Source organism: Danaus plexippus (assembly GCF_018135715.1).
Source record: "Danaus plexippus chromosome 22 unlocalized genomic scaffold, MEX_DaPlex mxdp_33, whole genome shotgun sequence".
Taxonomy (NCBI): Eukaryota; Metazoa; Arthropoda; class Insecta; order Lepidoptera; family Nymphalidae; genus Danaus; species Danaus plexippus.
This window is the reverse complement of record NW_026869856.1, coordinates 1,536,014-1,553,211: the sequence shown is the minus strand read 5'-3', so window position 1 is coordinate 1,553,211 and position 17,198 is coordinate 1,536,014. Positions and strand designations below refer to the sequence as shown.

Here is a 17,198-nt window from a genome sequence, read left to right as displayed (position 1 = left end):
CATATATTTATATAAGTGGCAGGTCTCAGTTAATGCTAGACAGTTAATTAAGTTTTGAATGAGGTTAAATTTTTAATAGTCAGTTAAATTATGAATAACATAGACATACGTTATATCAGAGAGCCATGTAAATTACAGATACAATTAGTTTAAGATTTAAAAGAAAAAAATTTAAGATTTTTTTTTTAAAGAAAAAGATTCAAAACATTAGTATTAAGACTGTAATGACAAAAAAACCCGAACACATTAACTGTCATTTTACAATGTTATTGACGCTGAGTTATTTGTCGAATAATCGCAGACCGAAATGACTTATGTTATTTTAAAAAGATCTAGTACTCTTACGCTGCTGGGACTGTGATAGCTGAATACGGTCGAGAACTGATTTTCAAATGAAAAGAAACCACATCAAAATCGGTAGATCCCTTTAAGAAAAATATATCTAAGGAAATAATAAATTTTTATCGCATTGTTATTAATTTTTTTTTGTTTTTATTTGTCTATTTACAATAAACATATAATATGTTATGAGTCTCTTAATGGACATATCATTGACCCTAATACAATAACAATAAATTTAACAGGTCAACGAACTCTATGTTAATTCAGTTTTAACAGCTCAACTAGTGTCATTTGTTTTTTTTTTTAATATCTCATATATATAATAAATAATTTTGTGATCAAACAAATTAGTATAAAGAGTTTTATGTATAGTTTTACGGAGATAATTTATCAACCTCTGTCTGCGGACACTATTTTTTTGTTTGACAAAATCGAATAAACAGAACGAGGCGTAACAATGAATATTAAAGAGTTTTTTTCTTAGCCATTCATATTTCATTATATATATTTTTATTATTATAATTCCATTGATATTTGTAAAGTGATTTAAGTACCTAGTTGTTGTATCAGAAGTGTTCCAAGATGTGATATAAAATGGGGTTATCTATCGCACTGATGTTGCTAGTGATTGTTGTGAGCGGCGACGCCAGGCGGAGAGACACCTGGACTAACGGCAGCTGGTTGTGAGTATTCCGTAAATATTTATCATCTGTATTATAAACGTCAATGTCACTGTCAAAGAGCTCGTCTTAAGTTTCTATCTGTATTTATAATATAAATGTCACTGTCAAAAGATTGGTTTTATTTGTGTTGTTATCTGTATTATAAAATGTATCTGTGTTATGGCGGAGAGACGAAAGCGGTTTCCATCCGAAACTTATACTTCTTGGATCTTGCTAGAGAATGGAGCGGTGGAATTTCTGTAAGACGTAATCCTTGCCATCACTAACAATGTTCATGCTACTCATCTCCGGCCTGTCATTCGTTATAAATGGACTTTATCATAGGATTGATTTTATTTAGTTCAGTCTAACGTTTTGTTAGTTCAATACACAAAAAGAAGACATTCGTCATATTCCGCAAATTTTTAATCCAGCCAAAATCGGTATGTTGTTATCGACATTTCAGGCTATGTTCTTTTTGCGGTCGTAAAGAAGCTTCCAAATTATCCTCGGAGGAGCTGGATCAGCTAAACAAATCATATGAATACTGCTCTGATACCTTCAGGGTACAATTTTATGTGGTAAAAGTTGGCTCGCTTCTGGAGTATAGCTTACACCTGTGAGGATTTCAGTACCAGCTTCCTGTAAACCTCATTCAGGGGCTAGTGACTCAAATCATCGATGGTTAAATCCTCTTTAACGAGAGGTTCTTTGAGTGAGATATGGCGTATGTGTGCATTTTCTATCGCTTCTACCACTGGTAGTGTTCTAAAATAAAATTAATTTTCTTAACTGCTGCCACCTTCTTCCTCATTTCCATCATTCCGTTATAAAAGAGCCTCTAAAATCGTTGGTTGACTTTTTCAAACAGAATAATTTATTCCTATCGTCAACAAATAGACCAAGATCATAGACAAGTTTTGTTATTTTTTTTTTATAAATATTTCGATAACATTCTAACATCCTCATTGAAGGTTTCAGTCGACCAGCGAGGTTGTTTATCAAATTTCGTTCTCAAGTCTTCCAAACACAACACAAACTATCGCCGTATATTTAGCAAAAAAAATAATAATATTAAAACAAATAATACGTAACCCACAATCAATTTACCCAATACAAATAATTCAAACAGGCGCTGCGATTTATATGTACACGTCATATGTGTATAAGAATATAATTCTATTCACTTCAGTACATATACGTTATGTTACATTCGTGTTTGCTCGCTGTTTCACTTGTATATAAACAGCTAGGTCTAGACGGTTCAGGTGTTGTAAAAGGAATCGTAGCCAAAAAGTTTAATGTCTTTATTGGTCGCGTGCTCTGAATTTTACTTGTAATACATATAAAACCGTAATAAACATTTACTATATGTATACATACTTTTAACAAAAGTTTTACATACAATATTATTGATTAATCCATGATTTTAAAATTTCTTGTTTTTAATAAAACCTTTTTAGACGTTGATTCGTGTTACTTTTTTTATGAAGAACCTCACAGTTCTTATTACGTTATCTATAATGAGATCTAAGATTTTCGCGAGTATTCATTTAAATGAAACTAGTATTATTCGGATATACTACGCGGATTTTATTATTTAAAAACTACATAATCCCGACGTTTCGGTTACTTTGCAGCAACCGTGATCACGGGCAGACGAGGTGTGAATGTCTGTCAGTTGGTCCTTGTTATTTATCATCTAAATAGATAGATAGATAGATGATAAATAACAAGGACCAACTGACAGACATTCAAAATCCGCGTAGTAAATCCGAATAATACTAGTTTCATTTATACGTTATCTATGGTCTATGGACGCTATTTCGTCACGATAAACTAATATCATATCAATAGATTTATATTTTTACGCTCGCCTAAAATGCGTACATATATTTATTAGTTATACATACCTATGTATAGATAGGATGATACTATTACGATATTATATAATAAAAAGAGAAAATAAATTAATCATATATATATATATATATCGATTGACATCGTACCAAGCAAATCCGCGTGACACAACTGGATTGATAAGCATAAATTTACTTATAAATAGATTATAAGAAAGGCTTAAAGATCTCAAATTAATGTCCAGAATAATTTAATACTATAAGTAATTATAATACGGAACATTTATTCAGCAATGACTTTGATCCATACAAGCTTATGCCTTATAGTAACAATTAATCAATAACAGATTGTTTTTCAATTGTAACTATTATGTAGTTTCTTATTTATTTATTAATAATTTGGTCAAAAATATTAAAATATTCATATAAAGACGTCGTTATTTTCTTTAAAAGTACACCTTAATTTTAGTTTGAAATACTTATATATACTTAACTAAATGCCAAATTAGTCTTTCATTGAATCTATCTAGGTTCATTAAAACCTCTTAGAAATTATACCTTCTTATAGAATAAGCTTTGCTGGTCAAATAAAAACAATATGATTATTATAATGGGATAATAATGTAAATAAATTTATTACTTTTTAATTAAAAAAATGAGAGTCAAAAAGAGAAAGTTAAAACAAATACCTTAGCTTTTTAATTTTCTTTGATTATTATTAACACAAGTTTATATAAAATACGTGTTACAGTAATAAAAATATTATATTATTTATTCAATTTATTTCTGAAAAAATATAAATAGTTAAGTCATTTTTTACACGCATTGCTATCACCTTTTGGAAGGCGTTTAACATAAAAAAAAATCATGAAGGTAAACGTCACAATATCAGTCCATTTTAACGCCGTATATCCTTATAGTGTAATTGAAACCACAGAATAAAGCACTTCTTAAATGTATATTTGCGTAAGTCATTCCCACACCGCCATAATCAATCTCAGCAGTCGCACCTTCATGGGAGTTGTCTATAACATCAATAGCTGTTATAATATAGCCGTCATCTTCGTTGTATTTAGGGAACGCCACATCAGATGTCCTTATGAAGTAATAAGGTATTTTAACGTGTTCACTCTCATGCACTAATCTGTCACCAATGTACCGCTCTCCTTCGTACACACTCTCAGTATTCACACCATAAAGCACCATTAGGATAACGTAAATATAGGCGGCCATTTTGGATCGTACTGTTTCTTGTGTGATCGATAAAGATATCATTGATTATTGATAACATCAGATAAGAGATTATCCTAAAATTACCCACACACATATTCATATAGCTTTTTCGTGATAGTACATAGAATAAATCGTTTAGTAAAAATGTTCCAAACGATATGATTGCACCGCGCAATGATAATACTGATCGTGTATTAGATACGGTATTGATATAATCTTTAAATAATGTTCGGAAAAATATCCAAATAATGTTAATTTTTTAAAAGTCTATATTTCTAAAATTTCCAAACAGGCAATAGTTCACAAATAATTGACAGTGGAAACATACGTTGTTGTAAAGCATCTATACGGACGTTTTTTATCAATGAAAACGGAAGGCTTCTTATCATTTCTCGACCAACCTCAATTCTTCTACTTCGTTTCTATACACGAATTATTAGTAATCAGAGCTGACTGAGCTATCTCCATACAAATTTTATAATATTTTTTATTATATATATAATAACATACAAATATATAAAGTCGACTCTTTACCACAACCATTCATTGTTTAGCTGATTTTAATCACACATTTGGGGCATTAAATAAATTGTCTGCTCTCATATCGGACGATATTCAACCCTATTCCTGTGCATTAGAGTCTGTTTTCATCGGATGTAACACTGAGTCAGATGTCGACCTCTGTCCGCGATCCAGTGATACTAGTTAATGTGAATTAATTTTATGTGAGAGGTTTATATGTCGTTATATATATATATGGACATTTTTTATTGGAAGAAATAAGTCTATAGACTATATAATACACAAGTTACCTACCACAATGCTTGTAAACTTCAGACAAGCCAGTCCTGTTAATCTGGTTACGAATTTTAACGGTCAAGGTCAGTCAACATTGAGACAAAATTAATTAATAATAGAAAAACTGAGACCTAGTACATATCAAAGCATTTTAAATGCAAAAGAAGAAAAAACATAGGAATGATTATTGGCTTAGACATTTTATATACTTAATGATCGAGATTTTAGCACCATGTAAGCCGAGACTGCTTCCTTGTAAAGCGACTTACGCGACCTCACTCATAACAAGTCGCAGTGGAGACTAAAACAGACATCATGTTCGTTAAAATATTAATACTATTCGCAATAGTGAGTGCTGTGTGCGCTAAAAGCGTTTTCGTGGGACAGGTCGGCGAATATAATGCTAGGAAAATATACGAGAAGACGGTCGAAGCTGGTGGTATACCGCTCATTAAACGGGAGCAGGAGATCTACTTCGAATATCCTGTGGGAGACCAGAAGATCAAGGGGATAGCGATAAGGGATCTGGACAACGGACTGGCTGAACCCTCGATAAACCGAGGAGGCATTGGGTTTCCATTCGTGAACATAAAACTCAAGAGCGAGCGCGGCTCGGGTTACAGATACCTCATAGAAATATACGCCTGATCGTAAGTTAGAATTAAACTATAGACATTACAAACACGTCTTTTATTACGATCTTTAAAGAAATCTAACCTGAACGTTACTAAAAAAATAATCCAATGTTAAATACGTATCTATTTATGATAACGTGACTTGTATTTGATTGACAAAAAAAAAACTTATTTAACGATAAACAATCTCTTATACTAATATTCATTTGGTGCTAGTCCATACAAAATTACTGCACTGATTTTGATGAGACTTTATAGTAATTTAGCTTCAATATAAGAACATACAAGCTGTACTTTAACCCGGTTCTCGATTCTCATAAGTAGTATTTTGTACAAATGTTCTTATATATTGTTTTAGCACACTATATGTTATTTCTAAGAATGATAAGTAATCTATATTTTGTTCTACAAACAAAGTATTAACAATAGATATTTTATATATATATGTTATATCTTGATTCATATGTTAAACATTTAATTACGGTCAACATACGTCACCATATTTGTAACAAGGCCGAGTAAACACGTCTGTCGTTTGTGTGAATTGATTTATACAATAAATAAATCATTACTATAATATTTAAAGTTAATTTAAATTAAGGAAAGAATATTTATATATTATAATGTTATCATCGTTTGAAATGTCCCGAAAAATAAAAGATTATTTATAACACTATGTATATATATCATGAGATACATTTTGATTTGAATGGATACTTTTTTTTTACATAAAAAAAATTTTTTGAGGAATTTTATTATTTTAACATAATTATGTTGTCACTCGGCTCCTTTTTTCTATCTTTAATATACGGAGTTTTTGGATACATTATTTTTATATTTTATAGTATACTAGCTGTTACCCGCGACTCCGTCTGCGTAAGGAAGATCATAAGAAACTATGACAAAATTTTAAAGCCCTGGGAGCGCCCTGCCTCCCTAAGTTACTTTTACATCAGCTGCCTGCCAATAAGTCCCGTTAAACGCGGTTCAGCCATTTTAGATATTAGCCGAAACAAACATACACTCGTATTTTGTTTACATATATATAAAAAAAATAGGGGTTGCTGATAAAAAAGAAAAAAAATAGGGTTGTATATATTTTTTGATGCCACATTATAAAAAAATAAAAAATTTCGTTCAAAAATTAAAAAAAAAGTTTAATTGTGAACAACCCTTATCACTATGGGGTATAAAAAATAGATGTTGGCCGACTCTCAGACCTACTCAATATGCTCACACAACTTCATGAGAATCGGTCAAGCCGTTTCGGAGGAGTACGGGAACGAGCATTGTGACACGAGAATTTTACACGAGATATGTTGTTTTTTTCAGTGAATTATCAAATAAATAATACTTTTAGAATAGGTAATAAATAACATATGTTTGTTAAGTCTTTATCGTCTTTCTTGGAATTCTTAACATACTTTGTATTTTTTTATGACCTATATAAAAAATCCGAACAAAGGTGAACACGAAACAAAGGAACTGTGAAATAAATAAAACAAAGTTTGTTATTTATATAATATTTTAATATTAGCTATAAATACAAATATGTAATTTTCAAGTCAAACAGTTTTTTTATTTACTATTTATTTATATATTAATTTGAAATGGTAACAAAGGTTGTTATAGTGTTTATAAATTAAAAATATTTGTTTTATTCATTGTGTACAAAATAAAACCTTATTTTAAAATAAATAAAATAAAAATGGAATTATTCAAATAACAATTATTAAATAAATTATTTATTAGTTATTTTCCATGACGAAATAAAAAATTATTAGCATGTATAGCGTATACTTGTACCAGGAAATTATAACCTCTGAAGATGCTGGGACTGTCGAGCTCTACCGTGACATAAGTCTGTCCTATACCGCCTCCTTTGATGTAAGCCTCGCCGGTTTTGTCTTCCCTCAGGTCCAGTACTTTCACGGCGTTGATGACGTCACTCTTAGAACAGTTCACGGTGAATGTATCCGATCTGACCCATATCGCCGGATTCTCCTGATGAACCTTGCTGTATATGACTTTGGAGGCCATATCAGGATATCCCAGGAAAATGTCGTGTGTCGCCGCGAGTACCAGGGCAACAGATAATACTAGGAGTTGTATGACAAACATGTTCACGTCCGTGTCTTGTGATGATGGAACCCAAAATGATGGAACTAATCTTCAGGTGATTAACGTATTGGTGCTAATTGTACGTCAATGGTCGAGCCAGTTAAGGTATAATTTATAAACAGACATAAAAATATATTTTATATACATGTCTGTGAGTACAAACCTCTGATATAAGATAAATTATGTTCAACGTTTTCTCGTTATTGGTTTTTACTAATATAAAGTGCTAACGTTTGTCGATTTGTATGTACAGTAATAGCTGTGTGCACATGACATACTGACAAGTTTATAAATTAAAGAAAATATAAAAAAAATATTAAACATTTTCGAAAGAATCCGCGTGTTGTACACAGTTTAAATAGATTAAAATTTATATGTAATAAAGAATAAATATTATGTTATGCGTAAAGTCATAACAAAAAATACAAACTAAAATCAGATTTCCGCGTAAAATTAGTAACTACATAACATAGCACCTCGCGTTGTTTGTCACTATATGACGGCAGCCTCGCTATATAAGTCCCATATCCCTTTAGACATTCGTCGCTGAATCATTTGTCATCTAAAACGCTCGCAGCAATGTATTTAGCAATAATTTTACTTACAATTATATCGCAAAATCTCATCAACTGCAATGACATCAGATTGGGTTACACGATGGCGTATTCTAAGAAGATTTATGGTGAAATTAAGGAGGCAGAACCGGCTCTATGGAGACGATCTGAAGACATTGTTGTGAACGCTCCAAACGACGAGGTCATCAGTGCGGTGTACGTTACAGATCTAAGAGACAATAAGGATGGAGAAGCTGCTATCTTAACCGGTGGAATTGGCGCGAAATCAGTTACCATAGAACTTAAAAGTCCATCTATTTTACGTGGTTATAGGTTTGAAGTTGAGGTGTTTTCTAATAATCCTAATCTTAGACTCCAAAGCAAAGGTTACTCGGCTCCTCTATACGACGGACAGTACGCTAGGAAGTTTTAGATCAGGTATTTCAACCCTCAGTTCATGTCTGGTAAAAAATTATCTCTATAGGTTTATCTGACGTGATGATTATATATAATAAAACCTAACTAATTTAGTTTTTTTGTGTGTTATTTTTTTTTTCACAAATTAATATACATATATATATTATTTTGCTTTAATTTCCTTATAGTAAATGATGTACTTATTTTTTTTTGCACGAAACTATACATAGCCTTGTGATACACTACGTGAATTATTATGCTAAAAAAAGACATTAAATAAAAAAAATATTCTCTTATTTCTATAGCTTATGAAATTACGTGTTCATTAAAAGGGACGCTAGAAAACAAATGACTAATAGCGATGTATTTAATCAATCATAAATAGTTATAAACGGTGAGTTCAGATCAAAAATGAGTTTTAAAACCTTGAATGCATCGAGTACTTTGTATTTAAGAAGTCTGAGGAAACATTGCTTTATTTTTGTTGGGAATATATATTATATGCGGCGAGTCGTAACTGTTCGCCTTGAGTGTGCATCTTTGGTGACATCATTCAGGAAAATTTCTATTATAGGTACTCTTTCGACGAGCATTGAATTCAACATTATATATATATATAGTTACTCTTTTAATCTATACTATAGAATACATCAAATAATTCTTTATGATAAATTTATATGTCACTATTTCAGGCAGCATGTTAAAAATAACACTATAATTTTCCTCTTAGTTTTAACGAAAATTTAAAAGTCATCAAAGACAGATTCAAAGTGTAATTTTTATATATTTAGTATCGTTAATTTTCAATGCCGTAATTGTGTTGTTTCTTTTTTCTTTTAAGTTTCTTCAAAAAGAGAATTCTTTGGAATAACGAAAGACTTTAGAAAGTCACGAATGACAATTTAAATTAAATATAATCAAGCTATATTTACTGATTCTTGTTTAATTTTTATGTGAACTTTCCAATTTATTTAACACATTGAATAAGAACTTTTTTCAGCGGCCAATGTAATGCGACATGCAATAGATGGATGCCTTTTTTTTAGAGATGAAAACATTAACGCTTTACTATTAACTAAAATGATCATAAAGCGACCTGTTAAACGACACTATTAAACTTTCTTCTTCTTTTCGCTCATATATTCTGGATATTGTTTCTTTAGCTTATTTCATTAAGAATATGACATTTTACTTGTTCCAAGAGGATATTGGGAGTATTTATTAGATTAAGAAATACTTATTTATCACTCACTTAGTATTTTTGTAATCTTATTAGAAGCGCAGGTGTAAAGTTGAATGTATTAATATTAAGTTAATAAAAAAAATCAATAACAGTATTTTCATTCAACCTTATTTTAAATTTAAAAACTTTTTTATAATGTTTTGAAAGGTAGTATTATAATATTTTATGCTGTCCTACTTTGTAAACCACAAAATTGGAACACACACATATATATATATAATATTTACACTAGCTATTGTCCTGGACTTTACTTGATTTGACTGCCTGCCGGTATAAATTATAGAAAATATATTCAGCTTTATCATTGTAAATTTTCATTAAAAACCCTTCAGTAGCTTTATATGTAACAGTGAGCATACTCACAGACGTATGTATTTACAACAATAATCTTATATACGGAAAATTTTATTAAAATTAGACACACGTCCCAGCAGGAACACAACAAACAACAAAGGGAATGTTCAAAAAGACAAAAACAAATGCGCAATAAAAAAAGCAAGATGGCCGCCAGAAGCAATTTGTGAACGCTTACGAAACAATTAAATAATGTGCTATAACAATTAGCGATAAGGACATAATAAAAAGGTAATTCAGATGTTGTAGGAATTTAATCGTTTCGATATAGCTATCGGTGAAACACTGTGAAAATAATTAGGTAATTGATTTTTTTACTGATATGAAAGAGGAGTTCGGTCATTTCGACCGTGTAGATTTTTCTATGATTCCTCATTCGGTGGTTACGAAATATTCCAGGATTCCAACGGTCTGGAAACCAGGTTGTGATGGCGTTCCAGAGAAATCGAAGGATCGCTGACAATTGAAGCTACCGCGGAAATCGCTCCGTAGTACCTGCGTAGTTTAAATGTAACTAATATATTTTCGGATATACTACGCGGATTTTATTATTTAAAACTACATAAATCCGCGTACTATATCCGAAAATGTATTAGTTACATTTAAATGAATAAAACTCGCGAAAGTGTTAGATCTCACTACCTGCGTAGTTGTCATTCCCTTGGGATTTTTTTAATACCATTGTATGTTGGTCTTTGGAAATCAGAAAATTTAATTTTCATTGATCCAATAGTTTTTAAGTTTATTTCATCTCAAGCAGCCGACATCGTCATTCTAGATGTGCTAACTTAACCCAACATTCTTGGGTCTATTTATACCTTTAAAACTAATTTGATATCATTTATCTCAAGCGACCTTAAAAAATCAAAAATTAATACGATCATAATTTTTTAAATCGCACATTATTTTAAAATTTTGAACATACTGGCGAGTAAATGGACGATAACCTTCTAATAATATAAAATTACTCAGTACACATAAAATAGTTTCATTCAGATAGTACATTAAGGATTAAACTAAAATGTTATTACCTCAAACTAAGGTATATAAATTTTATTAATGAATCTGTATTAAGTTTTAATTATTGAAGTTAAGGGAATGTTTATTTTTATCCAGTTATCAATTTAAAGGCTTGGATTTCTTAGAGTTTTTTTTTTAATAAAATGTACTTAAAATATATTTTTTTCTTATTTTTATCAAATATTGAGAAGTATAATTTTATAATGATGTTTGGACTCTAAAAAATTTTTTTATTTTCGTGTGTCTTGTTGTCTTAGCTCGAGATTTCTTTTCAATTAGGTTTATTTTCCTTTGACTTTCAGTTTTAAATGAAATTATTTATGTTATATGAAGTTTAAACTACAAAAAATACGAAAAATAAAAATCACTCATGCATCCCTATTAAGATTTTAAAAAGTTGATAAAAATGTGAAACAACTTTTGACTTGATTAAAATCAAATAATCATCGCAATGATTCATAGCAAAAAATATAAAACAATATGAGCTTTTCCATATTTACGTGAATTCTGTTGCAATTATATTGCTTTAAAATTATTCAAACACGTGATCAGTTTGTACGGATTCCATTAATTCACTACGTTTACGTAATTTAAAATAAACAAAATGGTTCGATTATTTTAGAACCTTTGATTTTATGAGATTGATTGTTTTATATATTTTCTAAATATATTAAAATATTGTTAAATACTTTTTAATATTAAAATGGTGCACCGTGATCTATTGATATTGAATTACATAAAGAATCTGCCTACCTACTACCCGAGATATTTATACAATATCGAGGTGGTAGAGCCTAGCTGTGGTCAAGTTACTGCAGGTCGAAAATGGGCTGGTCCCACCGGGGAAGTACCACCCTTTCACGGAACATAGGCGTGAAGTAGCCTTTAATGGCTGCGTTTCGTCTGATGAGTGAGAGAGCCAGTTGCTCTTTACCTTACCCCACCCTTTCCATACCCTCTTCCACAATTAAGGTCGGCAACGCATCCGTAAAACTATGACGTCCATGGGCTATAGTGACTACATCGACTGTCTGCTCGTTTGTCCCTCTTTAGCATAAAAAATAAAATGGCCCTTACTCTTAGTATTAGTCAAGTATCTGGGCATCTACTTATTGATGTTCACTGACACATCTGTCTGTGATAGAAAAATATCTCCTTCCACGCACGACTAGTGTTCCTATTACAAAGACGATCAAAATAGTAAGGAAAGACTTAAAAGGAGTAGTGTCTGAAAGAATAAGATTTCATAGCGAGAGATGAAAATATTCCCTAGAACCATATCGCGTATTTTATTGGGTGAAGCGAGCGGAACTATATTGGCGACTCAGTCGTTCATCCACGGAGATGATCTCGACAATCTAAAGTCCGATAGTCGAAGGTTTTTTGTTCGATAGCCCAGTTATCTGGGGTGGTTTTATTAAAAAAAATGTTCCGACCACCAATTTCAATTTTACTGCTGGAAAACGGAACCCATATCCAAAAAAACAGGGTTCGGTAGCGAAACGATGAGCTCGTTTCATTCAACTTGTACGAAGCGAGAAAAAATGCAAAGGTGCATCTTCTAGTAAGATGACTGAGGACTAGCAGCTAATAAGAGACGGACTGGTTATTTCTGAAGTGATAATTGATGTGATATATAGGATGGTAAAAGGAAAAGAATTACTTACGCTTTATACCTACGGTCACAGTAAAATATTTGTTACATTTTACGTTTTGTAAAACGAACGTTCTAGACTTCATCAGATCTGAAGAGCCATCAGATAGTCCTGATCTTAATCCACTGTATTTTTATTGAAGATTAGTTTAAGAGAGTCAGTCTTGCTATAAACGCCACCATAACTTGGAGTTTCTAAAACAATCATATGATTGGTAGTGAAGAACTTCCCCACGAAGAGTGTGAGCTGCTCTAGATAACTGGCCCCAACGTTTATAGGACAGTGTGTAACCAATGAAGACCACTTCATATATGGATTAATATATGACATATATTCATGTATTAAATATCATATACTAAATATATTAATGTATTAGACTAACACCATATAACATTTATAAATGTTACGTAGAATTAAATAAAAAAAATAATCTTTGTAAGAAGACTAAGTATATTTTTTGTTCTAGCAACATGGGTCTCTTGGAGTTTGAGGAATGGTCGAATCAGACGGAGCCGTTCTCAGACAGGTCCCGGATGTGTTCCAAGCTAGTTGGACTGACCCCGGGACAGCGTCGGATTTGCAGACGACACAAGGACCATATGCCGGCCGTCGGCCTTGGTGTCAGGAAGGGAATCCAGGAATGTCAGTATCAATTCCGGGATAGAAGGTGGAACTGCTCCATCACGCGGGACGAAACCGTATTCGGTCCACTGACGTTGATCGGTAATATTATAATTATATTTCATATTGACATTATCCAGATTCCAGTTCAATGTAATTTTTTTGGAAGTAACAAAGATATTGCTTCATTTACATAGCCTTAAAAATCTTTAACAAGGAAAATAAAATAATAGCCAGTACAAAAACGGTCTTATTATATATATATGTGTGTGTGTGTGTGTGTGTGTGTGTGTGCGTGTGTGCGTGTGTGCGTGTGTGCGTGTGTGCGTGTGTGCGTGTGTGCGTGTGTGCGTGTGTGCGTGTGTGCGTGTGTGCGTGTGTGCGTGTGTGCGTGTGTGCGTGTGTGCGTGTGTGCGTGTGTGCGTGTGTGCGTGTGTGCGTGTGTGCGTGTGTGCGTGTGTGCGTGTGTGCGTGTGTGCGTGTGTGCGTGTGTGCGTGTGTGCGTGTGTGCGTGTGTGCGTGTGTGCGTGTGTGCGTGTGTGCGTGTGTGCGTGTGTGCGTGTGTGCGTGTGTGCGTGTGTGCGTGTGTGCGTGTGTGCGTGTGTGCGTGTGTGCGTGTGTGCGTGTGTGCGTGTGTGCGTGTGTGCGTGTGTGCGTGTGTGCGTGTGTGCGTGTGTGCGTGTGTGTGTGTGTGGGTGTGTGTGTGTGTGTGTGTGTATAAAACGACTGTCTTACAAAATATTGATAAGTAAACATGGCTAACATTAAAAACGAATCCAATTATTTTGTTAGTACATCTGAAAAATGAAAAAATAAGCGATGTTTCCATTCCATTAAATTTCCCATTCCTCTATATTTTCACTCATCACATAATGTGGACATATATTTGTCTAACGGAGGCCAGGAGCGTTACGGACACAATAAAAATGATATAAAAACAGAGGAAGATCATATCTTTTCTTTATTTACTATCTTTTATATGTTTTATCTTATTTGATTTCTTCCCCGGATGCCATTAGCTAATTCTGTTTTTCGATCTCAATGTACATTATTGAATTAAAGTAATTGATTATATCGTTCGCTTTTGATTCAGTGTTGTTAAATGAGATCTAAGACTTTTCCAATCATTCAAATAAAACTAGTATTTATCGGATTTGATACGCGAATTTTGCCCGTGATCACGGTTGCCGAAAAATGTCCGAAATGCGCGGATTATGTAGTGCTTAAAGTAATAAAATTCGCGTAGTAGGTCTGTAAATCCGAAAAATATTAGTTTCATTTAAATGTTTTATAACTTCGACATATACTTTTATGTGCAAAGTATGGCAAACAATATATTTACCCTTATCATGTGTTGATACGTCTAACGTAAAACAGAGGGTTGGTAATTTTTCTGTATGCTTAGCACAAGTTACCACCGTTAATACTATAAGCGAAGATTTGTGTGTGAAAAACTATTAACGCTGGTAACCATATTAAATCAAACAATACGTAACAATCGGATATCTGTACTTAAATATTCAGATTATAAACTTCACCTGTGTGAAACGAGCGAACTGAACTAAAAAAAAACCTTCAAAAGTCTTTTCAGATTTAACTTTAAAACTTAGAGTTATAAACGACTTGAGAACAGTTTGAAGTTTCAGCTGATATCAAACCCTAAATCTTGGCTGCAGACTCTTGGCTGACGGGAACTGATTTATAGATGGTTTTATAACTCGTACTAAGCACTATAAAAAATGGATTACTCACTATTTACACGTCTTTGAGTATTACAGTATGGGGATTCAAAAAGCATTTTTTTAAGACATAATATTAATTATTTAGTAAGCCGATGTTTATGACAGATCAATCATTTATATTTATTGCAAAAAAATATTAAAATGTTAATATTGAATTATTTATATTCATAGAAAGTATCTAAAAACAAACTTCGTAGTGTTGTAAATATATATATATATAAGATAATTTCAACATTTCGTATCTCGTTGTAGTATGAACCCTCTCCAGGTCTAATCCAGAACCTGTTTATCCAAGCGAGTATATTTTCCAGCATCAAGAGAGACAGCCTTCACCCACGCTATAACAGCAGCTGGTGTAAGCCTATCCCTATCTCGAGCGTGTCGCGACGGCACTCTCAGTTCCTGTGGATGCAGCAGAGCTAACAGGCCCAGACACCTGCACAAGGACTGGCTCTGGGGAGGGTGTGGAGACGACCTGGAATACGGATACAGGTAGTTCTACAAAAATAAATCTTATTAAGATAGAGATAAAAATTTTTTTGCAATGGCGTGTTATTTTAGGGATTACATTGATTATAGGTTATGGTAAAAATATTTATTTAATATTTAGTTATAATTTTTTTTTAATAATTATAGTTTTAATATAAAAAGATTATATACAGGTCAATGTCTGTATTGGTACGCTTTTATCTGTAAAGAAATTAATATTACCGTGCTTACTACAAGTGTGCATTTTCAAACTACTTTCTGAGCTTTCAGTTTTACATTCATAAATGTTTGTAAAAGGAAGTAGGTATATGATTTTATTAAGAAATAGTGGAATTATAAGAAGAATTACGATAGTAACAAACTTTTTGTATTTAGTTAGAGGATGATAAGTCGTACTAAGGGTACAAATATATTGAGAGAAATAACTGTTAATTAAAATATAACATTAAATTACCCATGGAGATATACAGATGCAGACTTCAACAAATAAAGCCTCGAAAGAAGCAAAGTCCTTGCAAATAAGACAATACTTTTTTCATATTTTAATCCTTAAAAGGGGCAAATATTATATACATTATCATAATAACGTAAATAAATATTACTCATTTCTAATAAATAAAATAAATACATGTGAAAGTTATCTCATGCCCTTTGACTTAAAGGGGAATCACAGTTTGAAGTAAACAGCATTAACATAGAATTTATATATATTCTTAACTGCTTCCTTTACCTTACAAATAGTTCTTATTACAACTTGAAGTAGTTGTAAACCTCTACCGATTCATGTTATCCTTGTACCCAGAACTTCGTTACAACTAGAATACTAATATATTTCCTAGAATACTAGTTGAAAAACTACTATAGTTTTATGCGCTCCTGGTACTATGTGATTTTTATGTTTCGCTTCGCCTCTTAGCCTTGGAATTTATTAAACTTCTAGTTGTCTCTGCAGCCCTGGTAGCCTTGCGAGTTTGTTGTAGGAAAATTTGCGTTTTTCACGTTAATTCATTAGTGGAAAATTAATTAATATTTTTTTAAATTAATTTAATTTTTTTCCTTAGAATCTGCTTCCGTTTGTTTGCTGTTTTGCGATTCTATTTTTTTATGCCAATTACCCTCAAAGGTAGAATCCACCTGTCTTACCTCGTACCTGTATACCAGGATAACAATAAACCGTGAGAGGTAAAATGTACCTGTCACGACATACACACTTCCGTGAATATTAATGGGTGTGTGTGTGCGTTCAGTCCATTTCAGATTTCTCTTTATGTTAGAAAGAGACATAATATATACTTTACGTGTTGTATCATTTTACGTGTTGTGTCACGTCGAAGCACACAAGTAAACGTACCTGGTTGATAAATCGTCCCGATACTCCTGGCGAAGGTATGAAATATATCTTTCTGTTTCCTTATCTCCTAGTATTTGGGAGCGAAGTATCGAAGGTGAATTT

The 17,198-nt window shown here is 32.3% G+C and overlaps 3 protein-coding genes across 4 annotated transcripts in view; all 3 read left to right on the top strand.

The window, feature by feature from the left end:
• Nucleotides 1–17,198, top strand: part of LOC116773537 (protein Wnt-5b-like) — a 28,732-nt gene that overhangs the window by 2,400 nt on the left and 9,134 nt on the right. The window contains exons 2-4 of one of the 2 annotated variants that reach the window (XM_032666013.2): nt 894–1,025; nt 13,360–13,616; nt 15,568–15,748. In XM_032666013.2, coding sequence (XP_032521904.2) covers nt 937–1,025; nt 13,360–13,616; nt 15,568–15,748 — 527 coding nt within the window. In that variant the 5' untranslated portion in view covers nt 894–936. Of the gene's footprint in view, nt 1–893; nt 1,026–5,402; nt 5,545–13,359; nt 13,617–15,567; nt 15,749–17,198 lie in introns of those variants that run through there. The other variant, XM_061528827.1, reaches the window with a different exon arrangement.
• On the top strand, nt 5,163–5,576 carry LOC116773536 (uncharacterized). Its single transcript, XM_032666012.2, has one exon. The coding sequence runs from the start codon at nt 5,210–5,212 to the stop codon at nt 5,540–5,542; it is 333 nt and encodes a 110-aa protein (XP_032521903.2). The 5' UTR covers nt 5,163–5,209; the 3' UTR covers nt 5,543–5,576.
• On the top strand, nt 7,956–8,735 carry LOC116773534 (uncharacterized). Its single transcript, XM_032666010.2, has one exon. The coding sequence runs from the start codon at nt 8,230–8,232 to the stop codon at nt 8,635–8,637; it is 408 nt and encodes a 135-aa protein (XP_032521901.2). The 5' UTR covers nt 7,956–8,229; the 3' UTR covers nt 8,638–8,735.